Below are 23,378 nucleotides of genomic sequence, written 5' to 3' on the forward strand. Positions count from 1 at the left end.
TTTTCATTTTATATTTATTTATTTTTGGGGTCTGGGCACCGTTGGCAGGACCAGCCCTCGTGTCCCTGACAACTGTACATCAAGCACATTGGAGTGGGCACTGGAGTCACATATAGGCCCAGACTGGGTAAGGTCGGCAGGTTTCCTTCCCGAAAGGAACATCAGTGAACCAGTTGGGTTTTTAACGACAATCCGACAGCTTCACGGTCTCTCTTTCTGACCCCAGCTTTTTATTCCCAGCTTTTTTTTTAAAACCAAATTCAAATTTTCAAACTGCCTGGTTGGAATTTGGACTCGCGTTCTCTGGATCACTGGTCCAGTAACAATATCCACTACACTACCCTACCCCTGACACTTCTTAATCCCCTGTCCCTCCAGTCTTAGTAAAGGCTGCTCTTGGGTTGAGATGCCTTTTAAGGCTCTCCAACAACCTGATTAATTGTCCCCCATTGTGACACTCCCCTTTAATTGCCCCTTCCCTTGAAATTTCACTTGCACGCAATTGCCCTCTCCTCTATCACGTGCCTTTTCCCTCGATCTGTCTGAGTTTGCACATGGAGTTGTTCGTCGTTAATCAGGTTCGCTGAGACCGGAGGTTTGAGCAGCATTTGCGTTTGACCAGAAGCAGGCTGCTTGTAGTTACACAGGCTGCTTGGAGGGACACAGAAGGAGCTCAGCCAATACCTGGACAAACATCACCACCTGCTGGCTGAGCAATGGAACAGCAAATAACCCCAAAATTCAGCTTCCACATCAGGAGGGTGAGATGAAAGGGCTGGTGCCAAGGATGGCCGTTTCCAGCAAGGAGCGGGGGCCTGTAGCGCAGGTCGAGAAATCTCAGCCCCAACAACAGGACAACCAACATCTTAACTAAAATACATTCCCAACAGCAGCTGACCTCCCCCGGTGTGGTACTGAGCCCCACACACTGAGCAGGAAAGCCCCAGGCTTCATTGCCGGCCTGTGCTGAGACTCTGTCTGCAGTTCTCTCCCACAGCTGTTTGAAGCTGTGCCTCTCTGTACAGATCCTGTGATTCTTCAGAACTGAAGCACACTCCCCCCTCACCAGACAGTGACTCAGCTACTGCATTTGTTTTTGATTAATTTATGTAAAGAATACATATTTCTATATTTATATTGGGCCTTTCATGACCTCAAGACATCCCATAGCACTGTACAACCAATGATACACAGTCAGAGAACTCCCCTGCTCTTCTTCGAAACAGTGCCAGGCACCGAGAGGGCAGACGGGGCCTCGGTTTAACGTCTCATCCGAAAGCCAGCACCTCTGACTGTGCAGCACTCCCTCAGTACTGACCCTATGACAGTGCAGCACTCTCACAGTACTGCCTCCCAGGAATCATTTTGGTCGCCAGCATGAACGTCCAGTGTGAATTCTTCAATTTAAGGGCTGGTTTCCCTGAGCATTCGGGAGCTCTGAGTCTTCTCCTCCAGTTCCTCCATCCCCTCGCGGATACGTTCTATCACCGCTTTGTCCGCCTTTGACTCTGCTTGTTTCAACGCCTCCTCATAGACCTGTTTCGCTTCACTGTAGTTCCCTGTTTGAAGAGCAGAAGGAAACAAGTGGTGAATAAAGATATAAAACCCACCTTCAGCTGCCTAGACCTCATGCTCTCCCTAAACCTCTCTACCTCTCCCTCCTCCTTAAAACCTATCTCTGACCAAGCTTTTACATAAGAACATAAGAAATAGGAGCAGGAGTAGGCCAATCGGCCCCTCGAGCCTGCTCCGCCATTCAATAAGATCACGGCTGATCTGATCCTAACCTCAAATCTAAATTCATGTCCAATTTCTTGCCCGCTCCCCGTAACCCCTAATTCCCTTTACTTCTAGGAAACTGTCTATTTCTGTTTTAAATTTATTTAATGATGTAGCTTCCACAGCTTCCTGGGGCAGCAAATTCCACAGGCCTACTACCCTCTGAGTGAAGAAGTTTCTCCTCATCTCAGTTTTGAAAGAGCAGCCCCCTTATTCTAAGATTATGCCCCCTCGTTCTAGTTTCACCCATCCTTGGGAACATCCTTACCGCATCCACCCGATCAAGCCCCTTCAAGCCCCTTTTGGTCTCCTGTCCAAATATCTCCTTATGTGGCTCGGTGTGAAATTCTGTCTGATTTACGCTCCTGTGAAGCGCCTTGGGACGTTTTACTACGTTAAAGGCGCTATATAAATACAAGTTGATGTTGTCATTAGACAATCAGAACGGGACCAAACACCACTGGGAAAGACATAAGCACAGGAATTCAGTCAGAACACGAGGCATATTTCACAGCTGGATCCACAGGTACCGAGTCCAGTGGTTCTGGTCCTCGACTCCCAACACAGAGCTCGTGGGTTCAAATACCACCAGGGCAAGTTGGGAAACTGAATTCATTCAATCTGGTAATTTATGGCTGGCACCAGGAAAATGACCATGAAAACGGTCAGAAAAACCCAACTGGTTCATTAATGTCCCTCAGAGAAGGGAACCTGCCGTCCATACCCGGTCTGGGCCTACACCCGGCTCCAGTCCCACATCATGTGGTTGCCTCTTAATGTCCTCAGGGCAACTCGGGAGGGGCAGTAAATACTGAGGGCAAAATAAATAAACAACAATCTGAACAGATAGAAATACTGTCCCGGTTCCGGCGGGGTTCGGTCCAGTCCAGTCCCGGTCCCGGTGGGGTCCTGTCCCTCTCCCGGTCCCGACGGGGTGAGTCCCTCTCCTGTGCTCAGGGGTCGCTGGTTTAACGCCGACATTACCTCTGTGCATGAGAATCCCGGCCAAGTTACTGAGGATCACGTACTGATCCGGGTGGCCAGTCTCTCTTGCCAATTTGGAGGCCCTTGTGACGTATTCGTAGGCCTGGTCGTGATGCCCCTTCATGTCGAGTACGGTGGCGAGGTCGTTCATCAGCACCACTGTCTGACAGAGAGGGAAAGAGACGGGGAAGAACGGTCAGGACAAAGACTCTTCAGGAGATGCAGGGAACAGGAAAATGACTGAACGCAGGATAATGGGCTGGCACTGGGAGGAATAATATAACAACACAGTCGTATCAAACTGCTACACTGCAGAGGGTCAAGAAGGAAGCCCATCACCATCACCACCACCTTCTCAGGGCATCTAGGGATGGGCAGAAAATGCGTCCATGCCACATGCCGTAGGTCTTCTCCACGCAAAGAGTGATCAGTGAACAGAATGGGCTCCCACACAGTGTAGTGGAGGCAAAATCCCAAAATGGAACATAACATAGAAATAGGAGCAGGAGTGGGCCATTCGGCCCCTCGAGCCTGCTCCGCCATTCAATCAGATCATGGCTGATTCTCCTCCTAGGATCCAAAAATCTATCCATCTCAGCCTTGAATATACTCAATGACTCAGCATCCACAGCCCTCTGGGGTAGAGAATTCTGAAGATTCACAACACTGTGTGTGAAGAAATTCCTCCTCATCTCAGTCTTAAATGGCCGACCCCTAATCCTGCGACTATGCCCTCTAGTTCTAGACTCTCTAGCCAGGGGAAACAATCTCTCAGCATCTACCCTGTCAAGCCCCCTCAGAATCTTATATGTTTCAATGAGATCACCTCTCATTCTTCTGAACTCGAGAGAGAGAGAGGAAACTTTTAGAAATGATAATCCGGGACAAAATTAACAGTCACTTGGACGAGGGTGGATTGATTAATAAATCCATGCTGGTTCTCCCTAAAGGCAAATCGCGTTTAACTAACCTGATAGAGTGTTTTGATGAGATAGCAGAGAGGGTAGATGAGGGCAATGCTGTTGATGTGGTGTATGTAGATTTTCAAAAGGCGTTTGAGAAAGTGCCGCACGGTAACCTTATCATCAAGATTGCGGCCCATGGAATAAAGGGGGCAGCAGCAACATGGATACAGAATTGGCTAAGTGACAGGAAACAGAGAGTAGTGGTGGACGGCTGTTTTTCAGACTGAAGGGAGGTGTACAGTGGTGTTCGCCAGGGGTCAGGGCTGGGACCACTGCTTTTCTTGATATATATTAATGACTTGGACTTGGGTGTACAGGGCACAATTTCAAAATTTGCAGATGACACAAAACTTGGACGGGTAGTAAACAGCAAGGAGGATAGTGATAGACTTCAAGAGGATATAGACAGGCTGGTGGCATGGGCGGACACGTGGCAGACGAAATGTGAAGTGATACATTTCAGTAGGAAGAATGAGGAGAGGCAATATAAACTAAAGGGCACAATTCTAAAAGGGGCACAGGAACAGAGAGATCTGGGGGTATATGTGCACAAATCGTTGAAGGTGGCAGGGCAGGTTGAGAAAGTGGTTAAAAAAGCATACGGGATCCTGGGCTTTATAAATAGAGGCATAGAGTACAAAAGTATGGAAGTCATAATGAACCATTATAAAACACTGGTTCGGCCACAACTGGAGTACTGTGTGCAGTTCTTGGCACCGCGCTTCAGGAAAGATGTGAAGGCCTTAGAGAGGTTGCAGAGGAGATTTACTAGAATGATTCCAGGGATGAGGGACTTCAGTTATGTGGATAGACTGGAGAAGCTGGTGTTATTCTCCTTGGAACAGAGATGGTTGCGAGGAGATTTGATAGAGGTATTCAAAATCATGAAGGGTCTAGACAGAGTAGATAGAGAGAAACTGTTCCCATTGGCGGAAGAGTCAAGAACCAGAGGACATTGACTTAAGGTGATTGGCAAAAGACCCAAAGGTGACAGGAGGAAAAACTTCTTTTTTTTACACACAGCGAGTGGTTAGGGTCTGGAATGCACTGCCCGAGGGGGTGGTGGAGGCAGATTCAATCCTGGCCTTCAAAAGAGAACTGGATAAGTACTTGATGGGAAAAAATTTGGAGGGCTACAGGGATAGGGCGGGGGAGTGTATTAAGGGATATGGGCCAAAGGCAGGTATATGGAGTTAGATCACAGATCAGCCGTGATCTTATCAAATGGCGGAGCAGGCACGAGGGGCTGAATGGCCTACTCCTGTTCCTATGGGAGTGGGACTAGCTGGATTGCTCTTGCATAGAGCCGGCACGGACTCGATGGGCCGAATGGCCTCGTTCCATGCTGTAACCTTCCTATGATTCTATATAGGCCCATTCTATTCAATCTCTCCTCAGAGGACAACCCTCTCATCCCAGGAATCAAATCAAGTGAACCTTCATTGCATCGCCTCTAAGGCAAGTATATTCTTCCTTAGATAAGGAGACCAAAACTGTACACAGTATCCAGGTGAGGTCTCAACAAAGCCCTGTAGAATTGTAATAAGACTTCCCTACTCTTGTACTCTAAACCCCTTGCAATAAAGGCCAACATACCATTTGCTTTCCTAATTGCTTGCTGTACCTGCTAACTTTTTGTGCTTCTTATACGAGGACACCCAAATCTCTCTAAACACCAACATTTTAAAAATATTCTGTTTTTCTATCCTTCCTACCAAAGTGAATAACCTCACATTTCCCCACATTATACTCCATCTGCCACCTTGCCCATTCACTTAACCTGTCGCTATCCCTTTGCAGACTCTTTGTGTCCTCCTCACAGTTTACTTTCCCACCTAACTTTGTATTGTCAGCAAACTTGGATACATTACACTCGGTCCCTTCATCTAAGTCATTAATATAGATTGTAAATAGCTGAGGCCCAAGCACTGATCCTTGCGGCACCCCACTAGTTACAGCCTGCCAACCTGAGAATGACCCGTTTATCCCTACTCTCTGTTTTCTGTCCGTTAACCAATTCTCTATCCATGCTAATATCCCAACCCCATGAGCCCTAATCTTGCATAACAACCTTTTATGTGGCACCTTATCGAATGTCTTTTGAAAATCGAAATGTACTACATTAACTGGTTCCCCTTTATCCACCCTGCTAGTTACAGTCTCAAAAAACTCTAACAGATTTGTCAAACACAATTTCCCTTTCATAAATCCATGTTTACTCTGCCTAATCATATTATGATTTTCTAAGTGTCCTGTTACCACTTCCTTAATAATGGATCCCAGCATTTTCCCGACGACTGATGTCAGGCTAACTGGCCTGTAGTTCCCTGTTTTCTCTCTCCCTCCTTTCTTGAATAGCGGTGTTACGTTTGCTACCTTCCAATCCGCTGGGACCATTCTAGAGTCCACTATCTCTGCAGTCTAGGATGTAGGCCAACAGGTCCAGGGGATTTATCAGCTTTTAGTCTCATTAGTTTCTCCAGTACTTTTGGAGGGAGGGAGAGTGGCTTTATTTTTGGGTGAGTGAATTATGAGAAAGGGCACTGAACCCATCTGAAAAATTTGGGATCTTAAAATAAAGACAGACAGGGAAATAAAGTATGTGAGAGGCACAGAGGGAGAGAGAGAGAAGGAGGCAAAGAATCAGTGAGAAAGGAGGGGAGTGACAGTGGCAGGGGGAAGATATACATTTTGATATTCATCCTTGAGCAACTCCGCAGATCACTGAGTAAAATATTAAATTATAAGAATAAGGAAACCCCAGAATATTACTTCAAATAAAGTCAGGTCATGAATTTAAATTACAGAAAACTACATTTGAAACAGGAAGAGATATTTGGAAAGAGAAACACATTAGGGATGTTTAAAATGTAGCCGGAGTACCAGAGGGAGGGGCTTCGGTGGGAGAGTTAGGGCACCGGAGGGAGGGGCTTCGATGGGAGAGTTAGGGCACCGGAGGGAGGGGCTTCGATGGGAGAGTTAGGGCACCGGAGGGAGGGGCTTCGATGGGAGAGTTAGGGCACCGGGGGGAGGGGCTTCGATGGGAGAGTTAGGGTACTGGAGGGAGGGGCTTCGATGGGAGAGTTAGGGCACCGGGGGGAGGGGCTTCGATGGGAGAGTTAGGGCACCGGGGGGAGGGGCTTCGATGGGAGAGTTAGGGTACTGGAGGGAGGGGCTTCGATGGGAGAGTTAGGGTACCGGAGGGAGGGGCTTCGATGGGAGAGTTAGGGTACCGGAGGGAGGGGCTTCGATGGGAGAGTTAGGGTACCAGAGGGAGGGGCTTCGATGGGAGAGTTAGGGTACTGGAGGGAGGGGCTTCGATGGGAGAGTTAGGGTACCAGAGGGAGGGGCTTCGATGGGAGAGTTAGGGCACCGGAGGGAGGGGCTTCGATGGGAGAGTTAGGGTACTGGAGGGAGGGGCTTCGATGGGAGAGTTAGGGCACCGGAGGGAGGGGCTTCGATGGGAGAGTTAGGGTCCTGGAGGGAGGGGTTTCGATGGGAGAGTTAGGGCACCGGAGGGAGGGGCTTCGATGGGAGAGTTAGGGCACCGGAGGGAGGGGCTTCGATGGGAGAGTTAGGGTACCGGAGGGAGGGGCTTCGATGGGAGAGTTAGGGTACCGGAGGGAGGGGCTTCGATGGGAGAGTTAGGGCACCGGAGGGAGGGGCTTCGATGGGAGAGTTAGGGTACCGGAGGGAGGGGCTTCGATGGGAGAGTTAGGGCACCGGAGGGAGGGGCTTCGATGGGAGAGTTAGGATACTGGAGGGAGGGGCTTCGATGGGAGAGTTAGGGTACCGGAGGGAGGGGCTTCGATGGGAGAGTTAGGGTACCAGAGGGAGGGGCTTCGATGGGAGAGTTAGGGCACCGGAGGGAGGGGCTTCGATGGGAGAGTTAGGGTACTGGAGGGAGGGGCTTCGATGGGAGAGTTAGGGTACTGGAGGGAGGGGCTTCGATGGGAGAGTTAGGGTACTGGAGGGAGGGGCTTCGATGGGAGAGTTAGGGCACCGGAGGGAGGGGCTTCGATGGGAGAGTTAGGGTCCTGGAGGGAGGGGCTTCGATGGGAGAGTTAGGGTCCTGGAGGGAGGGGTTTCGATGGGAGAGTTAGGGCACCGGAGGGAGGGGCTTCGATGGGAGAGTTAGGGTACCGGAGGGAGGGGCTTCGATGGGAGAGTTAGGGCACCGGAGGGAGGGGCTTCGATGGGAGAGTTAGGGTACCGGAGGGAGGGGCTTCGATGGGAGAGTTAGGGTACCGGAGGGAGGGGCTTCGATGGGAGAGTTAGGGTACCGGAGGGAGGGGCTTCGATGGGAGAGTTAGGGCACCGGAGGGAGGGGCTTCGATGGGAGAGTTAGGGTACCGGAGGGAGGGGCTTCGATGGGAGATTTAGGGCACCGGAGGGAGGGGCTTCGATGGGAGAGTTAGGGTCCTGGAGGGAGGGGCTTCGATGGGAGAGTTAGGATACCGGAGGGAGGGGCTTCGATGGGAGAGTTAGGGTCCTGGAGGGAGGGGTTTCGATGGGAGAGTTAGGGTCCTGGAGGGAGGGGTTTCGATGGGAGAGTTAGGGTACCGGAGGGAGGGGCTTCGATGGGAGAGTTAGGGTACTGGAGGGAGGGGCTTCGATGGGAGAGTTAGGGTACTCGCGGGAGGGGCTACGATGAGACACAGTTCCCTCCCTATATCCCTCAATTGAGTTTCTCACTAAATGTCTGTCCAACTACTTCCAATTCCTGAAGCTCTGGGCCTAGATCCTTTCCTGGGCAGCACATTCTAAACGTTCGCCACTCTCTGTGTGAAATAGTTACACCATTCACCATCCCTCCTTATCGCAAAAACTTTCATTACTGTTCCTGTAACCATCAGTACTGTACCCATTATAAAGTGACAGGCCTGTAGCCACCAGTACTGCCGTTTGCAGAGGAGAGTTCCAAACTTCTACCACCCTTTGTGTGTAGAAATGTTTCCTAACTTCACTCCTGGCTCTAATCTTTAGGTTATGTCCCCTGTTCCTAGACTCCCCAACCAGCGGAAATAGTTTCTCTTTATTTACCCCATCAGTTCCCCTTAATATCTTGAAAAATTTGATTAAATCACCCCTTAATCTTCTAAATTCCTGGGAATACAATAATCTGAAAGACCTCTATCAGGTCACCCCTCAGTCTTCTCTTTTCTAGAGAAGAGAGCCCCAGCCTGTTCAGCCATTCCTGATAGTTGTATCCACCAGGCGTGCGCTGGGTGGGGGGGAAGGGAGGGGAGGGGTTGCATGCGGCGGTGAGGGGAGGGGTTGCACGTGGGGGGGGGGGGGGGGGGGGAGAGGGAGGGGGCAGTTACCCGACACCTGCTGCAGTTCCTCCGCCATCAAGGTACCTGTGGGTGACTCTCCCCCTGCACCTGCCGAGAGATTGCTAGTGCCTTCTCGTACAGACTTTCCGCTAACTCCAGCTGCTTCCGGCCCATCATGTAGCGAGCGCACGAGTCCAGGCTCATCCCCAGTAACAGGCGGGTGTTGTCCTTCTGCTCAGCTGAGAAACAAACCGGTAAAAAACCACAGTAATTTCACTCAAAGACAGACTTGCATTTATACAGCGCCTTTCACAACCTCAGGACGTCCCAAAGCGCTTTAAAGCCAATTAAGTATTTTATTGAAGTGTAATTACTGTTGTTATGTAGGGAACACGGCAGCTAATTTTATGCACGGCAAGATCCCACAAACGGCAATGTGATAATGATCAGATCATCTGTTTAAGTGATGCTGGTTAACGGATAAATATTGGCCAGGACACCAGGGAGAACTCCCCTGCTCTTCTTCGAAATAACGACCATGGGATCTTTTACGTCCGCCTGAGAGGGCAGACGGGGCCTTGGCTTAACGTCTCATCCGAAAGACGGCACCTCCGTTGGTGCAGCACTCCCTCAGTACTGCACTGGGAGGGTCAGCCTGGATTATGTGCTCAAGTACCTGGAGTTCAAGGTAGGGCAGTTCTGGATTTTGGCCCAGCGACGATGAAGGAACAGCCGATATGCTTCCAAGTCGGAATGGTGTGAGACTCGGAGCAGAACCTGGAGGTGGTGTCGTTCCCATGTGCCTGCTGTCCCTTGTCCTTCTAGGTGGTGGAGGTCGCGGGTTTGGGAGGTGCTGTTGAAGAAGCCTTGGCGAGTTGCTGCAGTGCATCCTGTGGATGGTACACACTGCAGTCACTGTGCGCCGGTGGCGGAGGGAGTGGGTGTTTTAAGGTGGTGGATGGAATCAGACCCCATTGTGACCCAGGATATACTGGGGTTTAACCTGCAGATGGCAGCCTGAGCACAGAGAGCAGAATCAATCCCATCAGTTGACACTCTTACCCGACAGGGATTCCTCGGGAACAGCTTGCTGTCTCTGAACTTTCTCCTCCAGCGTCTCAATGCACCACTTGTATCCCTCAATCGCTAAATGGTGCCTGCAACAAGGAGGAAAGGGACAAGCAACAAAGTCACCCACAGCTACGCCCACACAGGTTAAACAGGAGGTCGAGGGGGGGGGGGATCTGACCGAGGTGTTCAAAATGTTGAAGGGATTCGACAGAGAAACTATTTCCTCTGGTGGGGGAAATCAAGAACTAGGGGACATAATCTTAAAATTAGATCCAGGCCGTTCAGGAGTGAAATCAAGAAGCACTTTTCCACACAAAGGGTAGTGGAAATCTGGAACTCTCTCCCCCTCGAGGCTGGGGCTCAATTGGAGCTTTCAAGACTGAGACCGATAGATATTTTGTTGGGTAAGGAAATCGATGGATACGGAGCAAAGGCGGGTAAATGGAGTTATGGTACAGATCAGCCATCATCGGGCCGTGACCCTCGACTCCTGTCGACCCTGAACCCTGTGAGGAAGTGAACGGGAACGAATCCATGAAGATGTGAGGAAGCTGGTTTGGTGTCCTGTGGATGAACTCACTGCTCAGTGCTGGCGTAGATGCTGCACAACTTGAGGGACATCTCAATCACCGCATTGTCATCCTGAGGGAGAGAGAGACTGGAGTCACACATCACACAGATACAGGGTCACTTCCCATCCCCGGGCCTGGCCAAGGGGGGAATCAGGAGTCCTGCCCCCAGGGTCACCTCCCCCTCCCCCCAATTCAGGGTCAACTCCCCCCAATTCAGGGTCAACTCCGCCCACCCTCCAACCCAGGGTCACCTCCCCCCAATTCAGGGTCAACTCCGCCCACCCTCCAACCCAGGGTCACCTCCCCCCAATTCAGGGTCACCTCCCCCCGCCCCCCAACCAGGGTCACCTCCCCCTCCCCCCCCCCCAACCAGGGTCACCTCCCCCCCCCCCCCCCAAACCAAGGTCACCTCCCCCTCCCCCCCCCCCCCCCACAACCAGGGTCACCTCCCCCTCCCCCCCCCACAACCAGGGTCACCTCCCCCTCCCCCCCCCACAACCAGGGTCACCTCCCCCTCCCCCCCCCACCAGGGTCACCTCTCTTTCTCCGCCCCCCCCAAACCCCAGAGCCACCCCATCCTCCCAGTGTCACCTCTCAACTCCCACCCCACACCACAGGGTCACTTCCCATCCCCATGCCTGGCCAAGGGGGATCAGGTGCCCTGCACCCAGGGTCACCTCCCCCTCCCCCCAATCCAGGGTCAACTCCCCCCAATTCAGGGTCACCTCCCCCCGCCCCTCAACCCAGGATCACCTCACCGCCACCCCATACCCGCCCACCCCATCCTCCCAGTGTCACCTCTCAACTCCCACCCCACCCCACCCCAGGCCCAGGCATGTCACTCAGTTCAGGCACTGTTGGGTCTGCGAGGCACTGACTGCCCGACACTTACCTGCTGCATCCCAGATCCCAGCAGGGAACTCATGGCTGCTTTGAAGAGCTTCTCGGCCTGAAAGTGAAGAGGTAGAGCAGGTGAGAACCGAGTGTTTAAATATACAGTTGGAGCAACACCGTGGGTTGGGGGGGTGGGGGCGAGAGAACAGGGAGTGTGGAACAGACGGGTCCGTGTACTTGCGCCTCACTCTCGTCGGACGGGATCTCACGAGCCCGGCTGATCGGCGAGGTGTAAAACGCACAGCCTCTGGGAGAAGGGGGCTGGAATATGAGAGGGTCTGTGACCCTGGGCCGTGCTCCACGGGGCCCCCGAGATGTGTGGGCCCGGGGACCAAGGGAGCCAAGCCGGGGGCCGGGCCTGGGGCCTGTGGGCCAGTCTGGGGTGAGGGCCAAGGTCCTGCTCCTGAGCCTCCAGCGATGCCAGTTGTAGAGGGACAAGCAGGTCTCAGGTGATTTCCCCTCCCAGTCGAGCAGCACCCGGCCGCTCCTTAGCGAACGTCGAGGCCAAGATTTGATTCGCTGCACCAGGGGTAAGAAAAAAACTCAAAGAGCAGGAGGAGGAGGCCCAGCTCTGGGTGGTAACAGGCCCCCAATCACTGGACCCCCCCACCCCCACCCAAGGGAATCCCACCCTAAACAAGGGCCGATCGGTTGCTCACTTACATTCAGGAGGTCCCCTCGGAGGAAAGCCAGATTCGCCATCTGCAGAGAGGATTGCAGGGAGAGAGAAACCGGCATCAGATGAAGACGGTGCACACAGACCAGAGACATCGTAGACAGTCAGCATATCCGAGCGGGTACAGACCGACACGCCCACGGAGTCCATGACCCAGTAAACAGACCGAGCAGCTTCACAGAGGCAGAGAACGAGCACTGCACAGCAAGAGGCCACTGAAGGCGTTGGGGGCTTTAACGTCCTGTAAAGGCGGGGCGAGGGGTCCCGAGGGGAGAGGTTTCGGGAGAGCGTTGGGGGCTTTAATGTCCTGTAAAGGCGGGGCGAGGGGTCCCGAGGGGAGAGGTTTCGGGAGAGCGTTGGGGGCTTTAATGTCCTGTAAAGGCGGGGCGAGGGGTACCGAGGGGAGAGGTTTCGGGAGAGCGTTGGGGGCTTTAACGTCCTGTAAAGGCGGGGCGAGGGGTACCGAGGGGAGGGGTTTCGGGAGAGCATTGCTAAGTGTGCCAATTTTTAAAAACAAATTCATTCTCAGGATGTGGACGCCACTGGTAAGGCTGGCGTTCATTGCCCATCCCTAGTTGCCCTGAGAAGGTGGCGGAGAGCCGCCTTCCTGAAACCTGCTGGTAGTGGTTTGGTACAACCAGGAGTCTTGCTAGGTCACTTCCAATTGTAATTAAGAGTCAACCACATTGGTGTGGGACTGGAGTCACATATAGGCCCTGACCAGGTAAGGACAGTAGGTTGCCTTCCCGAAAGGGACATCAGTGAAGCAGTTCATATCATTGTATGGTACAGCATGGGAGGAGGCCATTCGGTCCATCATGCCTGTGCCAGCTCTTTGAAAGAGCTTTCCAATTAGTCCCACTCCCCTGCTCTTTGCCCACAGTTGGGTTTTTGTGGCATTCCAAAGCTTCATGGTCACTGTCACTGATTCCAGGTTTTTATTTCCAGATTTCTTTTCCAAACTGAATTCAAATTCTCAAACTGCCAGGGTGGGATTTGAACTCATGTTTTCTGGATTATTGATCCAGTAACAATAATCACTACACTACCCGTACCTGAGATTATTGATCCAGTAACAATAATCACTACACTACCCGTACCTGAGATTATTGATCCAGTAACAATAATCACTACACTACCCGTACCTGAGATTATTGATCCAGTAACAATAATCACTACACTACCCGTACCTGAGATTATTGATCCAGTAACAATAATCACTACATTACCCGTACCTGAGATTATTGGTCCAGTAACAATAATCACTACATTACCCGTACCTGAGATTATTGGTCCAGTAACAATAATCACTACACTACCCGTACCTGAGATTATTGGTCCAGTAACAATAATCACTACACTACCCGTACCTGAGATTATTGATCCAGTAACAATAATCACTACACTACCCGTACCTGAGATTATTGATCCAGTAACAATAATCACTACACTACCCGTACCTGAGATTATTGATCCAGTAACAATAATCACTACATTACCCGTACCTGAGATTATTGGTCTAGTAACAATAATCACTGCACTACCCGTACCTGAGATTATTGGTCCAGTAACAATAATCACTACACTACCCGTACCTGAGATTATTGGTCCAGTAACAATAATCACTACACTACCCGTACCTGAGATTATTGGTCCAGTAACAATAATCACTGCACTACCCGTACCTGAGATTATTGATCCAGTAACAATAATCACTACACTACCCGTACCTGAGATTATTGATCCAGTAACAATAATCACTACACTACCCGTACCTGAGATTATTGATCCAGTAACAATAATCACTACATTACCCGTACCTGAGATTATTGATCCAGTAACAATAATCACTGCACTACCCGTACCTGAGATTATTGATCCAGTAACAATAATCACTACACTACCCGTACCTGAGATTATTGATCCAGTAACAATAATCAGTACACTACCCGTACCTGAGATTATTGGTCCAGTAACAATAATCACTGCACTACCCGTACCTGAGATTATTGGTCCAGTAACAATAATCACTACATTACCCGTACCTGAGATTATTGGTCCAGTAACAATAATCACTACACTACCCGTACCTGAGATTATTGATCCAGTAACAATAATCAGTACACTACCCGTACCTGAGATTATTGGTCCAGTAACAATAATCACTGCACTACCCGTACCTGAGATTATTGGTCCAGTAACAATAATCAGTACATTACCCGTACCTGAGATTATTGGTCCAGTAACAATAATCACTGCACTACCCGTACCTGAGATTATTGGTCCAGTAACAATAATCACTGCACTACCCGTACCTGAGATTATTGGTCCAGTAACAATAATCACTGCACTACCCGTACCTGAGATTATTGATCCAGTAACAATAATCACTACACTACCCGTACCTGAGATTATTGGTCCAGTAACAATAATCACTGCACTACCCGTACCTGAGATTATTGGTCCAGTAACAATAATCACTACATTACCCGTACCTGAGATTATTGGTCCAGTAACAATAATCACTACACTACCCGTACCTGAGATTATTGGTCCAGTAACAATAATCACTGCACTACCCGTACCTGAGATTATTGGTCCAGTAACAATAATCACTACACTACCCGTACCTGAGATTATTGGTCCAGTAACAATAATCACTACACTACCCGTACCTGATGCAGGATACCACCAAGTCTGGGTGGAGGCGAGTGATGTCAATCTGCTCAACATGGAGGTGGCTGTAAGAGGGGAGTGGTCGAGTATGAGGGGTTCAGGGGAAAGAGGGGCGACGTACCAGAGTCACAACAACGCAGAGGATGTCACGGTGACCAGGGTGGTCTCGGCTCACGTGGGCGGGGTGGAATCGGACCGACGGGATTCGAACCGGAACGACAGCTGGAAAAGTCTCTGGAGTGGGATTTGAACCCACGACCTTCTGACTCAGAGGCGAGAGTGCTACCGCTGAGCCACAGCTGACAGATAGGGCATGCACCCTCCCAAAAGTTAGAGCTCTCAGGACAGTCGAGAGTTAAAAATCCCGACAGAAACACCAGGAAGACACGGGGCATGTGAATGTATGCGGAGGGGAGTACTTTGGCCCTGGGCTCAAGGACAGAATGGTGCAGATACATAAATCACTAAAAGTAACGACACAGGTTAACAAGGCCATAAAAAAAGCAAACCAAGCAGTGAGATTAGTTTCTAGAGGGATAAAATTGAAAAGCAGGGAAGTTATATTAAACTTGTACAGAACCTTGGTCAGACCACATTTCGAGTACTCACTGCTCAGTGCTGGTGTAGATGCAGCACAACTTGAGGGACATCTCGATCACCGCAATGTATAATGAAAGAGTTTGATAGGGTTGACGTAGAGAAGATGTTTCCATTTGCTGGAGTTTATGCTCCACACAAGCATCCCCTCTCCCTACTTCATCTCACCCTATCAGCATATCCTTCTATTCCTTTCTCCCTCGTGTGTTTATCTAGCTGCCCCTTAAATGTATCTATGCTATTCGCCTCAACTACTCCTGGCAAGTTCTACATTCTCACCACACTCAGAGTAAAGAAAGGTTTAACGTCTTATTCGAAAGACGGCCCACCTCAGACAGTGCGGCACTCCCTGGAATGGGACTTGAACTCACAACCTTCCGACTCAGAGCCGAGAGGTACCACCGAGCCACAGCTGACACTTAAGAAACTTAAGATGGGGCAGGTCTAGCGCCCGTACACGAACAGGTGGTAGACTGATTGTAACAAGTGTCTGTCGCTCGCAGAGTTCTGTACGTATTGGCTACGGTGGAGTAAAGCAGCTTCCAAAACCGAACCAAAAGGAGGCCTCGCCTGGCGGAAGCTCGCCCTGCCTTCGCAGACATGTGCGCGAGACACAGAGGTCCGGACCCAATCGCGAGGGAGCTTCGTCGTTCCGGTCCTCGGTCTCGTTACCAGGCGAGGGCAGTGGGAACGAACTCCCGTGTGGAGCAGGTCTCCGGACAACTAAAGGGAGCGACTGACGGCGATAATCAGCGGCCCCACTGGTAAGATGGGACGACACCCCCACCCCGCCTCCTCGAGCACTGCGGGACCCCGTCCTTACCTGAATATAGGTGTAGGTGATGGCCTGGTTGTTGTGGGACTGCTGGGCCAGGTGGAGGGCCTGGTGTAGCATCCGATCAGCATCCTCCAGATTCCCCTTCATGGCACTCAACTGCAGAGAGTCAGATGGCGTTAACAGGCCCCAATCATCCCCACCCCCCTCCTCATTTACACCAAACCGGGATATCAGAGTCTGAAGAGAGGCAAGCACAGTCACCAATTGCAGGCTTGCAAGCTATGAACTGAATTGGTCAGGGGGTTACCATTAACCACAAGCAGGTGTATAGGAGGAGGGTGGGAGAGGAAGAAAAAGCGGAGAAACAGGAGGAAGAAGGGGAGGATAAGCGAGAAGGAAAGATGAAGGTTAAGGCAAGACAGGCTTAATACTCCATAGAGGAGTATAGAAAGTGCAGGGGTGAAATGAGAAAGGAAATTAGGAAAGCACAGAGAGGGCATGAAAAAATACAGGCAAGTAAAATCAAGGAAAACCCAAAGATGTTTTATAAATACATGGAGATAAATACATAACTAAGGAAAGAGTAGGGCCTATTAGAGACCAAAAAGGTAACCTGTGTCTGGAGGCAGAAGATGTGGGTATGGTTCTTAATGAATACTTTGCGTCTGTCTTCACAAAAGAGGGGGACGATGCAGAGATTGTAGTTAAGGAGGAGGATTGTGAAATATTGGATGGGATAAACATAGTGAGAGAGGCAGTATGAAGGGGATTAGCATCTTTGAAAGTAGATAAATCGCTAGGCCCGGATGAAATGTATCCCAGGCTGTTGAGAAACAAGAAAGGAAATAGCGGAGGCTCTGACCATCATTTTCTAATCCTCCCTGGATACAGACGTGGTGCCGGAGGATTGGAGGACTGCTAACGTTGTACCGTTGTTTAAAAAGAGAGGAAGGGATAGACCGAGTAATTATAGGCCAATCAGCCTAACCTCAGTGGTGGGCAAATTATTGGAAACAATTCTGAGGGACAGGATAAATCGTCATTTAGAACAGTCAGCATGGATTTGTTAAGGGAAGGTCGTGTCTGACTAACTTGATTACATTTTTTGAGGAGGTAACAAGGAGGGTCGATGATGGTAGCACATTTAATGCAGTCTACGTGGATTTTAGCAAGGCTTTTGACAAGGTCCCACATGGCAGACTGGTCAGGAAAGTAAAAGCCTAGGGGATCCAAGGGAAAGTGGCAAATTGGATACAAAATTGGCTCAGTGGGAGGAAGCAAAGGGTAATGGTCGATGGGTGTTTTTGTGACTGGAAGGCTGTTTCCAGTGGGGTTCCGGAGGGCTCAGTACTAGGTCCTGTGATTTTTGTAGTATATATTAATGATATGGACTTAAATCTGGGGGGCATGATTAAGAGGTTTGCAGATGATACAAAAATCAGCCATGTGGTTGATAGTGAGGAGGAAAGCTGTAGACTGCAGGAAGATATCAATGGACTAGCCAGGTGGGCAGAAAAGTGGCAAATGGAATTCAATCCGGAGAAGTGTGAGGTAATGCATTTGGGGAGGGCAAACAAGGCAAGGGAATACACAATAAATGGGAGGATACTGAGAGGTGTAGAGGAACAGAGGGACCTTGGAGCGCATGTCCACAGATCCTTGTAGGTAGCAGGACAGGTAGATAAGGTGGTTAAGAAGGCATATGGAATACTTTCCTTTATTAGCCGAGGCATAGAGTATAAGAGCAGGGAGGTTATGCTGGAACTGTATAAAACACTAGTTAGACCACAAGTTTATCCTGTCCCTCTGAATTGACTCCAATAATTTGCCCGCACCGATGTTAGACTGACTGGCCTGTAATTACTCGGTCTAGCCCTCGCTCCCTTTTTAAACGGTATGACGTTAGCAGTCCTCCAATCCTCCAGCACCACCCCTGTATCCAGTAAGGATTGGAAAATGATGATCAGAGCCTCTGTTATTTCCTCCCTTGCCTCTTTTAACAGCCTGGGATACATTTCATCCGGGCCTGGTGATTTATCGACTTTCAAAGATGCCAATCCCCTTGATATTTCTTCTCTCACTATGTTTATCTCATCCAATATTTCACACTCCTCCTCCTTAACTACAATCTCTACATCATCCCCCTCTTTTATAAAGACAGGCGCAAAGTATTCATTAAGAACCATACCCACATCTTACGCCTCCACACATAGTTTACCTTTTTGGTCTCTAATAGGCCGTACTCTTTCCTTAGTTATCCTCTTGCTCTTTAGATATTTATAAAACATCTTTTGGTTTTCCTTGATTTTACTTGCAAATATTTTTCATACCCCCATTTTTGCTTTCGTAATTTTCTTTTTAATTTCACCCCTGCACTTTCTATACTCCTCTAGATCTTCTGCAGTATTGAGTTCTCGGTGTCTGACATAAGCTTTCCATTTTTGCCTTATCTTGACATCCGGGGGCTCTAGATTTGATGTTCCCACAAAGAAAGAGTGGGACTCTGTTTACTCTGAATCTCCCCCTTGAACGCCTCCCACTGCTCTGGCACTGATTTACCTTCATTACAGGAAAGGTGTGATTGCACTAGAGAGGGTAAAGAAGAGATTAACAGGGATGTTGCCAGGGCTGGAGAATTTTAGCTACAAGGAAAGATTGGATAGGCTGGGGTTGTTTTCATTGGAACAGAGGAGGCTGAGGGGAGATTTAACTGAGGTGTATAAAATTATGGGAAGCATAGAGTGGAGAGGAAGGATCTATTTCCCTTAGCAGAGAGGTCAGTGACCAGGGGGCACAGTTTTCAAGTAGTTGGTAGGATTAGAGGGGAGCTGAGGATAAATTTTTTTCACCCAGAGGCTGGTGGGGGTCTGGAACTCACTGACTGAAAGGGTGGTAGAGGCAGAATCCCTCAACTCATTTAAAAAGTACTTGGATGTGCACTTGAAGTGTCGTAACCTACAGGGCTACGGACCAAATGCTGGAAAATGGGATTAAGCTGGATAGCTCTTTTTCGGCCGGCACAGACACGATGGGCCGAATGGTCTCCTTCTGTGTCGTAAATTTTTATGATTCGATGAAGGAGAGGTGAGATGAGATGAAGGAGAGGAGGATACTGAGAAAGGAGAAGGATTTTTTTTAAAATTCATTCATGGGATGTGGGCATTGCTGGCAAGGCCAGCATTTATTGCCCATCCCTAATTGCCCTTGAGAAGGTGGTGGTGAGCCGCCTTCTTGAACCACTGCAGTCCGTGTGGTGAAGGTTCTCCCACAGTGCTGTTAGGAAGGGAGTTCCAGGATTTTGACCCAGCAACAATGAAGGAACGGTGATATATTTCCAAGTCGGGATGGTGTGTGACTTGGAGGGGAACGTGCAGGTGGTGTTGTTCCCATGTGCCTGCTGCTCTTGTCCTTCTAGGTGGTAGAGGTCACGGGTTTGGGAGGTGCTGTCAAAGAAGCCTTGGCGAGTTGCTGCAGTGCATCCTGTGGATGGTCCACACTGCAGCCACAGTGCGCCGGTGGTGAAGGGAGTGAATGTTTAGGGTGGTGGATGGGGTGCCAATCAAGCGGGCTGCTTTGTCCTGGATGGTGTCGAGCTTCTTGAGTGTTGTTGGAGCTGCACTCATCCAGGCAAGTGGAGAGTATTCCATCACACTCCTGATTTGTGCCTTGTTGATGGTGGAAAGACTTTGGAGAGTCAGGAGGTGAGTCACTCGCCACAGAATACCCAGCCTCTGACCTGCTCTTGTAGCCACAGTATTTATGTGGCCGGTCAAGTTAAGTTTCTGGTCAATGGTGACCCCCAGGATGTTGACGGTGGGGGATTCGGCGATGGTAATGCCGTTGAATGTCAAGGGGAAGTGGCAGGCGAGGGCTCCACCGTACATCAGAACAGGAGGAGATCATTCAGCCCCTCGAGTCTGTTCCGCCATTCAATGAGATCATAAAAGACTAGCATTTCTATAGCGCATTACACAGCCTCAGGACATCCCAAAGTACTTTTGAAGTGTAGTCACTGTTGTAATGTAGGAAACGCAGCAGCCAATTTGCGCACAGCAAGGTCCCACAAACAGCAAAGTGATAATGATCAGATAATCTATTTTAGTGATGCTGGTTGACGGATAAATATTGGCCCAGGACACCGGGGAGAACTCCCCTGCTCTTCTTCGAAATTGTGCCATGGGATCTTTTACATCCACCTGAGAGGGGCGGACGGGGCCTCGGTTTAACATCTCATCCGAAAGACGGCACTTCCGACAGTGCAGCACTCCCTCAGTACTGGCACTGCGTGTGTCAGCCTAGATTACGTGCTCAAGACTGTGTAGTGGGACTCGAACCCACAAACTTTTGACTCTGAAACGAGAGTACTACCCACTGAGCCACAGATCATGGCAGATCTGTACCTCATCTCCATTTATCCACCCCTGATCCATATCCCTTGATATCTTTACCCACCGAAAATCTACTGATCTCAGTCTTGAAAGCTCCAATTGCCTCCCAACATACACTGCCTTTTGGGGGGCAAGTTTTCCAGATTTGTAACGTTCCCACGACCCTGGGGAGTGAACGCACAAAATGCACTGACCCAAAGGGCTGGCAGAGGAGGTTCACCCAGCACGTGATGGGGGCAGGGGAGTTAGGGTCACCCAAGGGGAAATTGTTCCAGGGGCCACGCAAGGTCACTTGTATCTGGTGCAGTGGATCAATCCGGTACAAGGAGGAGGTGAGAGACTGACCGACCTTCGCCTGTTTGATCAGCAGGATAATCCGGTCCTCAGTTTTTTGCCGCTCTTTCTCATCGTGTTCGAACAATCTCGTGGCGGCAAGAAAAGCTGGGGAATAAAATCGAAAAAAAGTCAGAGGAGAGGGTGGGGGGGGGGGGGGGGGGAGGGGGAGGGGAAGGGTCTCTGGGGGGAGGGGGAAGGGTCTGTGGGGGGAGGGGGAGAGACAGTGGAGGGGCGGGGTCTGTGTCAGGGAGGAGTCTGTAGGGAGTGGGGGGGGGGGGGGTCTGTGGGGGGAGGGGGAGAGGGAGAGACAGTGGGGTCTGCGGGGGCCGGGGTAGGAGTCTGTTGGGGGGGGGGGGGTATGTAGGGAGTGGGAGGGTCTCGGGGGGGGGGGGGGGGGGGCGAGAGGGTCAGGGGGTCTGTGGGGGGAGGGGTCTGTGTCGGGGAGGAGTCTGAAGGGAGCGGGAGGGTCTCAGGGCGGGGCGGTGTCTGTAGGGAGTGGGAGGGGTCTGTGTCGGGGAGGGGTCTGTGTCGGGGAGGAGTCTGTAGGGAGGGGAGGGGTCTGTGGGGGGAGGGGTCTGTGGGGGGAGGAGTCTGTAGGGAGGGGAGGGGTCTGTGGGGGGAGGAGTCTGTAGGGAGGGGAGGGGTGTAGGGAGGGGAGGGGTCTGTGGGGGGAGGAGTCTGTAGGGAGGGGAGGGGTCTGTGTCGGGGAGGGGGAGGGGTCTGTGTCGGGGAGGGGGAGGGGTCTGTGTCGGGGAGGGGCCTGTAGGGAGTGGGAGGGTCTCGGGGGGAGGAGTCTGTGTCGGGGAGGGGGAGGGGTCTGTGTCGGGGAGGGGGAGGGGTCTGTGTCGGGGAGGGGGAGGGGTCTGTGTCGGGGAGGGGCGGGGTCTGTGGGGGGAGGAGTCTGTAGGGAGGGGAGGGGTCTGTGGGAGGGGAGGGAGGAGTCTGTAGGGAGGGGCGGGGTCTGTGGGGGGAGGAGTCTGTAGGGAGGGGCGGGGTCTGTGGGGGGAGGAGTCTGTAGGGAGGGGAGGGGTCTGTGGGAGGGAGGAGTCTGTGTCGGGGAGGGGGAGGGGTCCGTGGGGGGCGGCCTGCGGATCCCTCCCTTTCTTACCCAGTCCGGCCCAGCCGAGGTTCCCCGGGGCGGGGCCCCCGCTCCTGGATCCCGCTGCCGGCCGAGCCGGGACGGGGCCCTGAGGCCGGGAGCCGGGGACTGTCCGAGGACCGCGGGCCCAGACCCGCCGCCCGGAGCTCAGGCCCCGGAACCCAGCGGGCCGCAACATCTCCACGGCAACCGAGCGGAAATGAATCACCCACCGGTCGGAAACAGGAAGTGAAACGCGGGGAAACCGTACAGCAGCACGTGACTAGGAGGCGAGAGGGAGAGAGACTTAAAGGGACAGGCACCTGAAGATTTAAAGTGACAGGCACCCCAGGTAATTAAAGAGACAGGCACTTCAGGGAGATAAAGGTGCGGAAACCTCAGGGATTCAAAGGGGATGCAACCTCACAGAATCCTCATTTCCTTTTCATAGAATGGTTACAGCACAGAAGGAGACCATTCGGCACATCGAGCCCGTGCTGGCTCTTTGTAAGAGCAATCCAATTAGTCCCACTAACCTGCTCTTTCGCCATAGCCCAGCAAATTTTTCTTCTTCAAATATTTATCCAATTCCTTTTTGAAAGCCACGATTGAATCTGCTTCCACCGCCCTTTCAGGCAGCGCATTCCAGATCATAACCACTCGTTGCGTAAAAAAGTTTTCCTCATGTCGCCTTTTGCCAATCATCTTAAATCTGTGTCTTCTGGTTCTCAACCCTTCCGCCAATGGGAACAGTTTCTCTTAATTTATTTTATCTAAACCCTTCATAATTTTGAACACTTCTATCAAATCTCCTCTCAACCTTCTCTGCTCTAAGGAGAACAACCCCAGCTTCTCCAGTCTATCCACATAACTGAAGTCCTTCATCTCTGGAACCATTCTAGTAAATCCTTTCTGCACCCTTTCTAAGGCCTTAGCATCTTTCCTAAAGTGCGGTGCCCAGAATTGGACCCAATACTCCAGTTTTGGCCGACCCAGTGTTTTATAAAGGTTCAACGTAACTTCCTTGCTTTTGTACTCTATGCCTCTATTTATAAAGCCCAGGATCCCGTATGCTTTTTTAAACACTTTCTCAACCTGCCCTGCCACTTTCAAAGATTTGTGCACATATATCCCCAGGTCTCTCTGTTCCAGCACCCACTTTAGAATTGTACCATTTAGTTTATATTGCCACTCCTCATTCTTCCTGTCAAAATGTATCACTTTGCAATTCTCTGCGTTAAATTTCATCTGCCACGTGTCCGCCCATTCCACCAGCCTGTCTATGTTCTCCTGAAGTCTATCACTATC

At 50.9% G+C, this 23,378-nt stretch overlaps 2 protein-coding genes across 3 annotated transcripts in view; one reads left to right on the top strand and one right to left on the bottom strand.

Moving 5' to 3' along the window:
• ttc19 (tetratricopeptide repeat domain 19) lies at positions 1-22,327 on the bottom strand. The gene is made up of 10 exons (XM_067977922.1): positions 22,101-22,327; positions 21,006-21,097; positions 16,314-16,424; positions 12,205-12,243; positions 11,540-11,596; positions 10,656-10,717; positions 10,067-10,161; positions 9,089-9,243; positions 2,764-2,926; positions 1-1,559 (listed from the first exon to the last, which is right to left on the bottom strand). Exons 1-10 carry the CDS (start codon positions 22,267-22,269, stop codon positions 1,405-1,407), a joined length of 1,098 nt encoding a protein of 365 aa, XP_067834023.1. The 5' UTR covers positions 22,270-22,327; the 3' UTR covers positions 1-1,404.
• The window catches only part of LOC137309930 (zinc finger CCHC domain-containing protein 3-like), an 8,741-nt gene continuing 7,407 nt past the window's right edge, over positions 22,045-23,378 (top strand). For both annotated transcript variants that reach the window (XR_010960024.1, XM_067977933.1), the window contains exon 1: positions 22,045-22,422. The gene's annotated coding sequence lies outside the window, so the exon portion shown is untranslated. The remainder of the gene's footprint in view (positions 22,423-23,378) is intronic.

The sequence above is a fragment of the Heptranchias perlo genome, chromosome 3 (assembly GCF_035084215.1).
Source record: "Heptranchias perlo isolate sHepPer1 chromosome 3, sHepPer1.hap1, whole genome shotgun sequence".
NCBI classification, from domain to species: Eukaryota; Metazoa; Chordata; class Chondrichthyes; order Hexanchiformes; family Hexanchidae; genus Heptranchias; species Heptranchias perlo.